We start from the raw sequence: 15,086 nt of genomic DNA on the forward strand, positions 1-15,086 counted from the left end.
CAGCTTCCTGTCTTTAAAAAATAACAACTGTGTGTGCTTGTATTGCAGTTTTGTGAGGAGCAAGGAAGTGGGGGGCATTAGGTGTTAAGAGCTCGTCAAGATTAAAGACTTCTGTGGGTTTGGGGGTTTGGCATTCTGTAGTAACATATGTCACTTTTTGATGCCTGGCTAGCCTAGGAATGAGGATGGGATGTCCAGGAACCTTGGAAATGTGACCTTCTCAAATCTACCTTCTCGCTTCTCTTTGCCTGGGCTCCCAAATTCTTTTTAGAAGTCATTTAAAGGTGTTTGTATCACTGTGACCGGGAGAAATGTAGTTCTCATGAAGTAGTAAATCAGCTTTTGAGCACTGACCTGAGAAATCTTGCATTTACGTTTCTATTCATTCATAGTGAAATATTGTAGTTACTTTCACAGAAGTGGTTTGTGAATTTGCCCTACCTAGGAATGGTGGTTTTTTATGCTAATACTCCTTTCTGTGTATTTGTTTCTCCAGCTGCGCATCCATGTTCTCGTGACAACGGTGGGTGTTCACACATCTGCATTGCCAAAGGGGACGGGACTCCGAGATGTTCGTGCCCGGAGCACCTTGTGCTTCTACAGAATCTCTTAACGTGCGGAGGTGGGTTACATCTAACAGTAGTGCTAAGCAGCATACATTAAAAAAGATGTGGTTCAAGGGAACTTAAGACTTAGAACCATTGGAAAATCAGGTGTGGGCATGATTATGTCACAGGCTGAAGCACTATTAAGTGAGAGAAGCGCAATGAGGTGGGTGTTGTTTTTTTTTTTTTTTTTTAATTCTCTTTCTGGAGAAAGATGTTTTCAAAAACTAATTGAATGAATGAAGCCAGTGTGACCAGAATCGGTAAGGGTACCTGATGCCAGAAACATGCCCACAAGGGTATTTGTGGCTTTCACATGGTATAAAATTATACCACCTTTTCTGCAGAAGGTTACATACAAATCCAGAATATGGATTTACACACAGTGTTTTTCGTGTGTGAAGTGCATTGCCTCATGAGTTAGATTTGGCCTTTGATCCTTCTACCACGTGTTCTCTGCTTCATTTCTTGGACATATGTGACTTTTCATTATGAGCAGAATGCTCGTTTGACCTTAAAATACTTAGAGAAGTCTCAGTAGAAGATCTTAAGTATATGATGTGATAGGTTTGTGCTACGACCGAATTCTTGTAACATGATGTTGCATCAACCCACGATGACCTAGCAGCAGAAATTGTGCCTGTGATTCCCATAGTGTGATACTTGACAGCCTTTCAAATAGATTTTGCTTGAGAACCTGAAACATGGTGCTGTCTAGTTAATGAAAGGTAGGCCAAAAGCTCAGCTGCAGTCCTTTTCAGTTAAGGTAAATCTTCTCTTCCCACATGATGGACTTTGCTTGTAGACTTCCTTTCACAGTCCCAGGATTTTTGAAAATTGTTGCACTGCACTTGCAGTGAGGATTTTTAAAAAGCAAAAAATATATATATTTTTTTTTTTGGGAGGCATCATGGGTTAAATTTGGCTTAAATCGTTTGGCTCTGTTGGTCCTCCTGTTATTTTTATGTATTCGTTTTGCTGTGGATTTCATTTTCTGGCTGAACCCTGACCTCCCTAGGGACGGTCATTTCCATTATAAACTGTTTTCTTTCCCATGACCACAACACACTATGTGGTTTCTGAGTAGCAGTGGTTACTTCTGCAAGGGAAAAAAATAAATCAATCTCTTTATACTTCTTGCTGTGCTGCTGTTGCAAGACGTTGCCAATGAGAGATTCTTATGTCCCACTGCTTCATTATCTTCAGCTATAAATCTAAAAATTCAGGGGCCTCTCTTTTGGTCTCTATTCATCTTTTTCATCTTAATCCTTCACTAAGCCTGCTACGACTTTTTAACCTATCTTGTCTGCAGTAGTGGCAGCCCATAGCCAGTATGTCAAAATAGATTAATAGCTATTTTGGGTGGAGAACATTTGTCCATGTACCCTTATGAACACTCTTGACAAGTTTTTGAAGGCAAACTTGTGCCTGCTAAGTGCAACCAAGTGCAACATTAAATGTGGCTGCAAATCAGGAAATAATGGTCTATCTCTTGAATTATCTAAATGGTACATTCAAATCAAAATTTAATTCAAGAATTATCTTGATGTGTGTATCTGGCATCTTTATCTCATCTACAGCTGCCAGGTCCCTGGCTACATTTGTAATTCTCAGTATTGCTGCACCCAAGCAATCATAAATCAGGAACTTAAAAATCATAAGATTTTTAAAACTAAAACATATTTGGATTTTTATTTTGCCTTTTGTTTTTCAAGCTTTTGATTATACTTGGGTCTTGTTCTTGAACATTTCTCCCTGATGAAGAAGGATAGTAGCACTTTAAAAATGGTTTGCCCCTGTCACACTGACTCATYTATTTAAATTGCAGTGATTTGACCCAGGAACTTTTGACATGAGTGGGAATGTGTCTGTTGGCTGCAGTGGTCTTTTGAGGCAGCTTCCTCACTTTGAACATGTTGTTGCTTTGCGACTAATGAACTCTAACTAACTGCTGTAACGAGCACTGATAACGAYTGAAGGGGCTGATATGTTGCCTGCTTCTTTTGTGGATACTAGTGGTGAAAAAATGTTTGCTAATTTGCTGTATGTAAGAGCTGGGAGCATTTCTTTTTTTGCAATAGATTCTTGATCAGGATCATCTTTGTCTTTTGGTTGTTGCCATTCAGAAGAAAACAGCTCTGATTATCTTTCTGCAACATAATTTTTGCATCTCTTTATGAGCTTGTAGCTGCTGCTTAATGCTATCAGTGTTTGATTGCAACCTGAGCAACAGTGTGGGTGTGGAATGGATTAATCCCAGGATTTTAGGGTTCATGAAAAGTCAAATTCCAAGAAAGCCCCAGCTTTCTTAATTCTAACGAACACAGAAATGGCTGTGCCAAAGGTTCATCTGTCCCAGTGTTGCAGTGAAAGCATGTAAGAACAGGGCAGGCATGCAGTGCTCCTCAGGATACTCTGTGAGCCCAGAGACTTTCTGAGCAAGAGGAGGTAGCTTAAAGTTTAATAATCCTTGACAGGTATTTTTCTCCATTTGCATCTTTCAATTCATATATAACTCAGAAAYTTATCTGAGGAGAAACCATGGGAGAAATAGAGAAACAGACAGTGTGGAAGTAAAAGTTATACAAGTTTTAGGTGTAGTAATTGCTGATTGACCCAACGATTGACCCAGTTTTATATGAAGATTATTTTAAGCTATGATTAGATTTGTTCCAGGCTAATATAATGCAGGGGTTAGAGTTGTGCAAAATGTGGTTTGCAAGCAGAAACTGAGTATTCATTTAATGCGCATAACAATGTCTTCCAAAAGGTGGTTATTAGAGCCAAAGTAAGTATTTGGAGTTCCTGCCCTTAGTCCAGCGCTCGCATGCTAAAGCAAGCTTCTTCCATCAGCATGCATCCAGTTTTTGTTGCAAGGTCGGCAAAATTTCATTCCTTATGCAAAGTGATGTTTTTCTCTTTGCTGGACTCTTACCATTTTCACAGAAGAACTTCAGTCCAGCATAACTTTTTTTTCCCATCTGTGGAAAAAGTCCGTCACATTTTTAACCCATCGAAAGGGCTAAAATTGAACGTGCAAATGTGCTTTGTTTTCTTTTTCTCCAGAACCCCCAACTTGCTCCCCAGACCAGTTTACCTGTGCAACCGGAGAGATTGACTGCATCCCAATGGCGTGGCGGTGTGACGGATTTCCCGAGTGCGACGATCAGAGTGATGAAGACAGCTGCCCCATATGTTCTGCGTCCCAGTTCCAGTGTGAGAAAGGACAGTGTATCGATGCTCACTTGCGGTGTAACGGAGAAATTGACTGCCAAGATAAATCTGATGAAGCAGACTGTGACAGTAAGATACCTTTTCCTGGACTCGCGGTTCTAACACAAGCACCCACTTGGAATTCAGATTATTCTTGATTGTATTTCTGATCTTTGGTTTCAAATGGGAAAAAGGCCTTAAACGTAAAACTAGCTCAACTATCCACTGATTCTGCTTTTCTCTCCATCCTCTCAAATTAAACTTTCCTGTAGCTACATAAATTATTGATCATGTATCTGTAGTATTGGAGGGGGGGAAACACCTTTGCCCATACTCAGAAGGCCTAAACAGGAAAGGAACTGGCAGGACTTCCCACGTGCATTTTTTTGCTGCATTACTACCATTGCTGCTTGCGCTGTTTCCGTGGTGTCCAGTTCACCTTTGGACAGTGGCTATTGCAAGGTGCCATGGGGAGGAAGAGACGGACTTTGTTCTTTTGGAATAACCAATAGAGTGAAACTTCCAGGATTGCTGGCAACTGGCCCTTGTAGGAAATCTCTTTACTGATCATTTAACATGCTTTGACATAGCAGAGGTTCCAAAGTTCAAGTCCCTTTTGCTGAAACAGAGGCTTCTGGATATAGACAGGAAATTTAGGGTTATTTAGCAACAGCAAAGCAGGTGTCCTGCTGCCCATGTGGCTAAAACATAAAATGCACTATGGCTTCATGTCTCACATCTTTTGGTTTTCTTAAGAGGCCCAAATGCTCCCATGCAAGTAGTAATTAATCTTTTCTGTCTTTCCGTGCAGCAATCTGTCTACCCAATCAGTTCCGATGTGCCAGTGGCCAGTGCATCCTCCTGAAGCAACAGTGCGACTCCTTTCCAGATTGCATTGATGGTTCGGACGAGCTCATGTGTGGTGAGATGTCTTGAGATTCAAATGCTCTGTGTCCTGGCGTAACGTCTTGCATCCTTGCCCCGCTCTCTRCGTAGCAATACTCCTTTAGGAGAGCCAGTGAATCTTGGTGGACACTCACAGTTGTAGTTGACATGCTCTTTCAAGATGATTTGGTCTGTGCAGAAAAAGGAGTGTGAGGTGCAGCAAGTCCATAGTGCCATTATTCAAGATAAGGCAGTAGCAGCAGTAGTGAAGATCAAGTAACATCTAGATTTCAGTTCAGGCTAGTTCTAAAATGCTGTATGGGATGCAACAACTGCCTTGTTTTGATTTATGGCTATGCTTTCAGATCCATGCCCTGAGGGACCTGGTTTCAGTTTGCTGGGTGTCTTGGAACTTGCAGAGCTGCTGCCAAGCTTGGGACGACTTTTAAAATATGCAGCCCTATCCACTGCAATTACAGGATCAAGCTGGGGGTTAATTATGGGGAGGAACTAGCAGGCAGTGAGCAAGTGTCTCACAAGCTTGTATTCTTTTCCTGCCTGTGCTTCAGGAGACCAGAAGAGACCTTGATTTTTCTGGACAGAATGGTCCATGGCAGTAGGTATATGCAAGTTACAGGGACACTGAAAACAGTTCTGAATTTTTGCTCTTAGTCTGTAGCTGGGTTCATCTGGGTGACTAAGTGGGACCATCTTTTTGCCCCAGCTGGGTGCCTGGTGCATGAAGCTCTCGGGCAGTGGGGCAGACGAAGGGAGCGTGTGGTAGCTCACGAGRGGTTTAGCAAAACCGAGCTGGAACGTAGCATTCCAGAACAAAGGTAACAGAGGTGCCAGTCTCTCTGTAATTCATTCTAAACTGATAGCATGTGTTRGGTTTGCATAGAAAAATGTTGCACATGCTTAATAATATTGCCTTTAGGTCACTGGCAAATTGCGAGGTTTTTAATACCTGGCAATTATTTTTTTAATTTTAATACCTTAGAGGTCTGTCAGGTTTTGAAGCTGGGAAGAGAGCTGTCAGAGTGCTGTGCAAGTGCAGGGTATTTTGCTGGGACGAGAGGAGGAGTCAGCAGGTCTGGCCAGTGTGTAACCTTGTTTCTTCCCCCCATCCTCATGGGGGGTACAGCAAGGAAAGGTACATTGCATGAGCAGGAGTACTGAAGAGAAAAGAGCCCAAGTGGTTAACAAAAGAGGCCAAAAGAGAAGTTTAATAAAAGAATCTGTTCAGCTCTCCCATTGGAAATTTCAGGCTGAACGTGCTTCTCACGCTTCTCCCACATCTTCCATTTATCTCACGACCCTCACCCAATTCTCTCCAATTTCCTGGATCCTGTAAAGTTGCTGGGGGTTTTTTTAGTTTGTTTTCTTTGTGCATTTGGCAGAGTTCTGTGCTATCAAACCAATGCAGTGGTTTCCTGTTTGCATTTTGGGTCCAGTCCTGCAAATAGGTCTTAACTGATTTAAATGGGTCTCTATGTAGACATAGGACTTTCTCTTCTGGAATCTCTCTGTGGGACAGAGCCCCTTGTGGTTTCTTGCTTGACTGAGGGAAAGAACTCAAGTAGGGAGTAAAAATGATTGCTACTTTCTAGGTAAGGCTCTTGCATTCGAAAGAAGACAGGTTTTACCAAAATGAGAATTTTAAGTTGGGAATATGTTTGAATTTTGACTGCCCTTTCTTCATAGTCTGAATCAATCTGGATATCAAAAGTTAGATCCTTAGCTGACATAAAAGCTTTCCTGCATTAATAAGTGTGAAAAGCAGATGAAGACTTTAAGACAGAAATGAATTCTTGATGCTGAGCTGTTAAGAGTTTATTCATAGATCTTTGTATTTCCCTTACCTTCCTTCTCTAATTTCAGTTGTTTTTCATTCCCATCCAAGAGTCATCTAAGATGGCATAAATCTTTCTCCAGAATCACTGGAGAAATATTATGTATGTTAGGTAGCCAGGGTTTGAATAGTATATGAACCATTTCACTTTTTAAAACTTCACTAAGGGGATCTATAGGTTGAGCTGATCATGTAAAACTTATAGGCCTTGGCCATGTCTATTTTGAGTCTTTTACTTTGTGCACATACACTTATATATATGTGTGTGTGTGTGTGTATGAATATATATATATAAATACACACACACACACACACACACACCCTATATGTATCTGTGTGTATTTGTGTGTAAATAAAGGAAATGATAAATGTGCAAACAACACAAAAAAATCTCTTTTGCTGGAGAATGTCCTACATGCAAAATACATAGAGGTGTCAGGTTTATTTGGCAAGAATTTGGAACGTGTTACCCACAGTCAGTGGGAGATGTGATATGTAGTTCATCTCAAATACTGCAGCATTTTTTATTATTCAAAACTGTGCTGTGCAGAGAAAAAGAAATAAGTAGAAAGTGTTTGAGATATTACGGATTGTGTTTTCCTCCCAATTTGTACTATTCTTTTTAGAAAGCAAGTCATTTAGAATGCTTTTCCATCCTAAAATGTCACTATTTTCAGGGGTATGTTAGCTAGGAAGATACCCAATGCTTGATATATACTGTTGCTCTCCTACCAGTAAATTCTTTCAGTGTTTTAACATTATTGCTAGCCCCAGTGGCTTTTGAGAGACCAGATTCCTCTCTGATTAGGGACTTAATGTTTCTAAGTATCCTTTATCTTTAACCAACGTAATTTGAGAGGGGAAAACAAGAAAACTTTTCAGGCTATTACTGCATTAAGATGATTGCTTGCAATTGTTCTTAAAAAAAAGAAAAAAAAGAAAAGAAAAGTTTTAAGTGTTAAAAGCAATCCTCTTATGAGATGAACTGCTAGAAAGAGAGGACCTTGCTTATACTGCTCTTTGTGCATGGAAGGCCTGAAGTTTAATGCAGTAATTCAGAATACATGGAGTTATATATGCATGAGTTTGATGCAAAACCTTTCAGAGATACTGTGTGAATCATTGTGAGCTGACTGGCTGCACGTGCTCCAGGGCAGCATCATATACGTCGTCCTGTGTTTAACGACCTCCTCTTTCTTTTTCCTCTTTCCAGAAAAAACAAAGCCAGCCTCAGATGAGCCACAGCCACACAGCAGCGCCATTGGGCCCGTCATTGGTATAATACTGTCCCTTTTTGTCATGGGAGGAATGTATTTTGTTTGCCAGCGAGTAGTGTGTCAGCGCTATGCCGGGCCCAACAGCCCTTTTCCACATGAGTATGTCAGTGGCACCCCTCACGTCCCACTTAATTTCATTGCTCCGGGCAGTTCTCAGCATGGCACTTTTACTGGTAAGGACGGTAAGGACCTTGCATCTAATCAATACCATTACATTTTCTGGATCTGGGGTTTTACAGGCTATTGGGAGTTGTAGAGGTGGGATTTCAAAGGGCACAAATTAGAGATTGCTGACATGCTGTTGTGGGGTTTTGGTGTAAATCTGTCATTTGGGTCCGATTTGCAAAAACTATTAGGTGCCTTTCACTAGGCACCTTGCCAGATTTTTTGAATCCCGTTTTTGTGCTAGACTACATCTGCTCACATACCTAAAAAGACAGAAATCTACAATATGTTGTCTTTGAAAATATCCCCTTTAAATAGTTCATTCTGGTGTACGTAATGAAGTCTGCGTTTTGCATAGTGCCTCTTACCTAAGGCCTGCAAAACGCTGTGAAGGTGTGAGCTACGCACAACGTTGGAAGCTAAGAAGGTCTTGCGCCGTTTAGGGTTGCAGTGAGAGCTCTGTTCAGTAGCTCTCTGCATCTTGTACTCAATGTGCTGTACTCAGATGTCCTTGTTTCTGTCCTGTCCGCAAACATCTTGCTTTGCTGTGAGAGCTCCAGAGCTGTCCTTCCATCCCAGTTCTTGGCACAGCTTTCCCCCGGGGGCTCAGGACAGAGAAGTTCTTCCACAGAGGAAAGAAGTGAAGAGCAGCTCGGGTTACTGTAACACCAAAAACTAGGGAATAAACCTCCCTCCTCGAAGCTGTAACAGAATACGCGCAAGAACACAAGCAGTCTGGGTGTGGTTTTGCAGTCTGGCTAAGTGTCTCTGCAATGAAAACATCCCCTTTGGTTTAGTCCATCTCGGAGACAGATTTCCTGTTTGTTTTTTGACAAAGTGTTTATTCTCTCTGAGAATGCTTCTCTCATCTGTAAAACATGCTCCTCTGCCACACACAGGAATCAAAACATGTATTCAGAGAAGCGCGTGCAGCTACTACATTGAGATAGCAGGAGGACTTAAAGCACGCGGGATGTTCAGCTAACRAATAACAGCTCAGGAACCTCATGTAGACATCAAAGTAAACAATTTAAAATACATCATTTACGAATGTAAAATATACATTTCACAGAGGAAATAGCAGATTCTTAAATACAAAGCTCTGGAGAGAAAGAGCGTTTCTTCAAATTATTCAGAAATTTGCAAAGTAAATGGTCTCCTGTAAACCTGCCAGACGGGGTCAGAATACAAGAAATCTGTAGCTCTGCTGAGCGCTTGGAGTCTGCTTTTTCCCGTCAGCTGAAAATCAGATACAGGATAAGCTTAAAGACAAATGAAAAAATGTGGCACTTCTTCCTATATGACAAGTTTTTGAATGTGCAAACTATTAATTTCTTCTAGCCGTGGTTTTGAAAATAGCCAGATACGGCTTAGGTTTACCCTTTCATGCGCCTTAATGACTGTGGTCAGCTGTTCCTCCTTCAAGTATGGTTTTATGGTTATCGAGAGGTTTTGGGGGTTGGAAATAAGATTTGAAGATGAAATCTCTGCAGGTGATATCTTTGCAGTGATGTTTTAAATTTATATGGATTTCACACTAAATTTTTCTTAATTGAAGCGAGCATTTCTGTTTAGTGGTCTTCCTCTGTACCTCTGTATATGCTAAAGTAAGCTGTTATTTCTGATTCCCATTCCTATTTGTTAGCTTTTTCTTACCTAGCTAGAGTAGATTTTCATGGCTCTGTTGTTGCTATGACAATTTACAACAGCTCAAAATCTCACCTTGATGTTGATGCTCAAGAGACGATGTAGGTTGCTAATACACAGCATTTTCAAAAACGAGAAATGCTACTCAGTGTGGCTGATTGTCAAAAATAAAGTCACCTTGCTTATAATAAACCCTTCCCGGGTCTGAAAAATTTCCACAAACTTCCAAACTAAACTCTTGTGTGAGCACTGAATAGACTGACAGGAAGAAGCTGATATATTCTCTGATTTAAGTGCATGCTGGTGTTAAACAGATTGGAGAATGTTGTCTTCCCTTTTTCCCATCCCCCACGTTTCCTTCCTTTTGCCTCTGTCAGTTTTCAGTTTAAGCAGTGATTTTTTTTTTTTTTCAGTAAAAATAATTCATTTTTCTTGTTCAGATACTTGCAATTGAATTTCTTTGCATGGAAATGAAGAATTTTTCTTGTGCAATGTATAATGCTTTTTGCAAACGACCAAGCTTGTTTAATTGGAAAAAATTCTTAGTTAAGAACTCGGGTGGAAAGTTTGGACCAACTGTTCTGGAGATTCCTGTCTCAGCAGGCTGTGAGACCAGTCTGGGGGGAGCTCAGGGCCGTAGCGCGACAATGGGCGGTTTGGGGGTGAGGTTTTTTGTTTATGTAATTTCAAGCTGAAAATATGTTGTTCCTCGTAATCCTGAAGTTGTTATATAAAACATCATTTCCAGAGTGACAACCGGTACAGTTGCCAAGGGTTTGCTAAGCTGAGGATCTGTTTTTTGTTTCGTACTGGTAGATTAAACTGTGGTTTACCTAACYGTGGTTTCCTTTCCGTCTTGCTGCAGGCATCTCTTGTGGAAAGTCCATGATTAGCTCCATGAGTCTCATGGGAGGAAGCAGCGGTGCCCCCTTATATGACAGAAACCATGTTACCGGAGCCTCTTCTAGTAGCTCGTCCAGCACAAAAGCCACTTTCTACCCACAGGTACRTCTTGAAAATATACCCGTGAGTTAGGTGTCTCCCACTTCTGACAGGAAAAGGAAGATGAAAAGTTGTGTGACTAAATGTAATGCTAATAACGGTTGCTCTTAGGAGCTACTGTTGGTGAACTACAGGCCCAGCCCAATACCCAYACAAATACCCAAAGCACAAGGGCTTTGTTTTAGCCCATCAGTGTCGCACAATGCTACACGGCGTCTAAAATTTTTTGTTATTAGAGTGATACTCTGCTAGGTTGTTCCTGGGCAATGCCATTCTTCTGTCCTGACTCCCTTGAAAATGCCACCTCTGTTGCTCTTCGTGAGCCCTGATGTCAGTGGCCCGATGCCATTTTGCACCGCAATATGCTGCAGGCACCCAGGGGATGAAAAGACAGCAAGACATGAGTGGGAATAAAATGCATAAGAAATAAGCTTGGCTTGCAGTTTATCTGAAGCGCTCATTGCTGATTCAGAAAACCAAACGTGAGCACAAGGAGAAAACACTGGTACCAGCATATCTTACTGGGCTTGAGTTTTTTCAGCTGTATCTTGTCCCCATTTATGTTTTTGAACTGTTGGATGTGACAGAATTTTAGTCCCCAAATCAGAGTTTCATTAATTTGAAAGATGTTGGAAAAATGGAAAAGAAGATCTGAAAATGTGTAGGAGAGAGGTACAAAGGTTACTGTTGCCAGCATTTTGTCATACAGTTGTTTTTCTTCTCACTGCTGCTTAGGAATACATTCATTCACTCTGACGTTTACACAAGCTTGCAGTCAATCTGCGAGGAACTGAGGTGCTTTGTCAATCGTATTTAACTGAGAGCCCACATGGTGTGTGGGTCTATGTTGCATCTGTGCTTACATGTAAACTGCTATATTATGTATGGGCATTTTGATTGCCCGTGTTTTGCCCAGTGGCAACTGTGCTCTCTCCCCTTTGCTTTAGAGGGGGAGAGGGGATGGTGAGCTTATCTGTTGATAAGGAAATATTGGTTAGATTATATTCCTTGTTACCTTCTCAGAGAAGCCGTTGAGATTAGCAGATGTTTGGAAGTCTAACACAGCAGCTTGCCTCGCTTCTGCCTTTAGTTTGGCTCGTGCTTCCCCAGCGTCTCTGTAACTCGCTGAACGGTTTCATGCTAGTACCTGGTTGGTGTTGTCAGTGCTACGCTAAAAAGGATGTATAGAAAAAACTGAATCAGATTAACAGAAAAACTTACTTATGTAAATCTTGAAAGAGCAAAGAAGCCCAAGAGCTGATCTGTTTCTGCCATTCTATGGGATCTGGCCAGGCCAAAAATCCAGTTCTTCCATTGGATTACTGGCCTAAACTAACCTGCCTGTGGTACCGGGAATCTTTTTCCGCGTTTTCCTCTCAGGGCCATGTGATCTGGGGCCTGTAGGGATAGTGTCAGCCTCTTTTTTGGGAAGGGCGGCATGCCAGATTCTCCTAAGGAAGCTGTTGTGCAGCCTTTGCTCCACTGAAGTTACTGCTTGATCCTGATACTTTCRTCAATTCTACCTGGTAGCTAATTACCCAATTTTATTTCAATAATTAAGAGGAGATCTGAGCATCTAGCTGCCTTGGCTTTTCTCTTCTGTATTTGTTCCTGGTACTGAGCTCACATGGTGGTGGTGTTGATGGGTGGTCCTTGGCAGAGGATGAAGACTAGGGAGGAGTTGATGTGGAGCTATGCCAGTTTGGTTATCTGAGAACTTGGCCACGGGCATCCTGACTGATGCTGTTTGCTGTATTTCATCTCAGTGTCAAGTGGTGCGTTGATGCAGCTCAGGCACTAGGAGGAGAAGAGCCAGGAGTAGCATGCAAGTGTCCCTCCAAGGAGGAGGACTTCTGGAAAATACTCCTGGGGCAATTACTCATCATTGCCACAGCTGGCAGTATGTGATATTCGAGCTTGTCTCCCCTCTCCTCAACCTGGACGCAGGGCTTGTCAGTGTTGCTAGTATCATCGGCATTATTGTAGGCAACACGAGCTCAACTCAATGGCCAGGAATCATTACGCTGCATGTTGCACAGTGCTGACCAAAAGGGTCGTCCCTCCTCCAGCAATCTTAGGCTATTACGAGAGAAGGGCACAGGCAGAGGAAGGATGCGGTCGCTACGGCAGGCCGGGGCTCAGCCCTGGACAGGCCGCGTACGAGACACCCACGTCAGCAGCAGCGCTGCTTCGTGCTCTGCGCTGGAAGCGAGGAAGCGCCCTCCTTGGGTTCAGGCCAATGTCCTGCTGGCCGTGCCAGCGATTCTGCTTCCTGGGTGATAAGCAAAGTTCCTTATTTATGAGGTGGGGAAGAACAAACCCTAGAGCGCTGCATTTTTCTTGAAGCATAATAAACCGTTTTCATAGGTGTAAGGATTACTGTGTATGTGCGCACGCAGGCTAGGGCAAGTTATAACTATTTGTAGCTGCTGGGCTCTTTGCATTGCTAACTTTGCCAAAATGATATGTTTATGTAAGGGCAGCAGAAAGGAAGTGTTCAGGGAAGGACGRAGTCCTATTAGTTATTGCAAAGGAAGTTGGCCTCCTGACCCTATATTGATAGGGGTATGTTTAGGGGCTGCGGATGGAGCAGCCTTTGCTTCCTATTAGCATCTGCTGTGGATGAGGTCAGCCCTTATGTCCAAGGAACTGCATTGAGATTCAGCAGAACTGGGTTCATTTTCCCGCTTTACTCCACCCTTCCTGTGTAACAACAGACATGGCTCTTATGTGGTAAGGAGGAATAATTCCTACTGTGAAAACTTATAAGACCGGCAGTGTACGTAAGCCCAGGGAAAAGAGTCAGAATGAATTTCTCTGACTTCTAAAAATGCATTAATCCATCCAAGCTGTGAAGAGAGGAAGCTAAAGTAAGGATGAGATGAGTCACCTGTTTAAGGCATAAATAATATTTTAAAAATAAAGAGAGTTTTAGAATTAACCCAAACTTTTGCACTGCTTGTTCTTAATCTTCCTAGATCTTGAATCCACCTCCTTCCCCAGCGACCGATCGCTCCCTGTATAACACAGAGATGTTCTACTCCTCAAACATTCCTTCAACCACGAGATCTTACAGGTATGGCTCAGACGAGGAGGTTTGGTGCTTTTTCTGTCCTTTCGTTCTGGATATTAAGTAAATGTTCTTGTTCAGACTTTACCTTGTTAAAAAAGAAAACAACTTTCCCCTCTCTTGATAAATGACCATTTGAATGGACATATTCCAGTTGCCATGTTAAACATTGGCTTTATATGTGTTCTAATTTTGACACACCAGGGTTTGATGCTTATCAGTACAGTGTTGCTGATTAAGAATGCAATATAAATAGATTATATAGCTATTTAACGGTCACTAAGCATCCAGTGTAGAGAAAGGTAGTGTTTTCCGTTCAGTACATCAAGCATGGATCAAGACTCTTTGATGGGTCGCTCAGTTTGCTGGTCGTTAGTGGCTGGGCTGAATGGTCACAGTGGTCCTCTCCGGCTGTCCAAATCACAGGTCTGCTTTGGCCAGAGGCTGGCCGTTGAGCAGGCTAAGGGTAGCCGTGCCATTCAAATTTAACGCAGTTCAAGCACTCCCCCTTGTTGGGTTCCTGTGAAAGCACCACCATTCATTTGCAATCTTTTTCTTTCTTTATTCCCCAAATTGCAATTAATGCAGATGCTTCCCCCCCCCCCCCCCCCCCCCCCCCCCCCCCCCCCCCCCGCCTCCCCCCCCCCCGGTTTTTTTTTGCAGACCATACCTTATACGAGGGATAGCTCCACCCACAACCCCGTGCAGCACAGACGTGTGTGACAGCGACTACACGACAAGTCGCTGGAAGGCCAACAAGTACTACATTGATTTAAATTCAGACTCGGACCCTTATCCCCCTCCCCCAACACCTCGCAGCCAGTACATGTCGGCAGAAGAGAGCTGCCCCCCGTCTCCTGCCACGGAGCGAAGCTATTTCCACCTCTATCCCCCTCCGCCCTCTCCTTGTACAGACTCCTCATGACCTCAACAGAAGGAACTTTCCTGTAAATATTTTTAAATATGAACAGATTTAAAATATATATATTTTATGATTTAAAAATAAATAGGGGTGGGAATTTTAAAAAGAAAAGAAATGTGAATAAAAATGGGTGGGAGGGATGGGGCTGTGAAAAATTGTACAGAGGAAGAATATTTATAAAATTGATTTTTTTAACTTAATTTCCATTCTTTTGTGCCATATTTGCTGTTTTGAATTGAAGTCRTGAAAGTGACTTAATCTCCAAAGCATTTGGGGAGGGAATGTTGAGCCTTTTTGCATTTTTTTTAAGTCACCTTTTTACTTGTAAAGTATATGTAATTCTGTTTATTAATGTGAGAAAAGAAAGAGAAGGGGCTTGTGGGAGGAGCAAGCTAAAGAAAGACTAAGATTATTCCCAGAGGGGAAAAAAACACTTTTAAATAAAAAT

At 42.1% G+C, this 15,086-nt stretch overlaps 1 protein-coding gene across 2 annotated transcripts in view; it reads left to right on the top strand.

Annotated features, from left to right (window-relative positions):
• The window catches only part of LRP5 (LDL receptor related protein 5), a 167,078-nt gene extending 152,240 nt beyond the window's left edge, over positions 1-14,838 (top strand). Inside the window, exons 17-23 of one of the 2 annotated variants that reach the window (XM_026059155.1) lie at positions 497-622; positions 3,672-3,908; positions 4,630-4,740; positions 7,769-8,005; positions 10,510-10,649; positions 13,625-13,722; positions 14,380-14,838. In XM_026059155.1, coding sequence (XP_025914940.1) covers positions 497-622; positions 3,672-3,908; positions 4,630-4,740; positions 7,769-8,005; positions 10,510-10,649; positions 13,625-13,722; positions 14,380-14,641 — 1,211 coding nt within the window. In that variant the 3' untranslated portion in view covers positions 14,642-14,838. Of the gene's footprint in view, positions 1-496; positions 623-3,671; positions 3,909-4,629; positions 4,741-7,768; positions 8,015-10,509; positions 10,650-13,624; positions 13,723-14,379 lie in introns of both variants that reach the window. The other variant, XM_026059154.1, reaches the window with a different exon arrangement.
• Positions 14,839-15,086: the final 248 nt, after the last annotated feature.

This window comes from Apteryx rowi, unplaced genomic scaffold (assembly GCF_003343035.1).
Source record: "Apteryx rowi isolate R43461 unplaced genomic scaffold, aptRow1 scaffold_152, whole genome shotgun sequence".
NCBI lineage: Eukaryota > Metazoa > Chordata > Aves > Apterygiformes > Apterygidae > Apteryx > Apteryx rowi.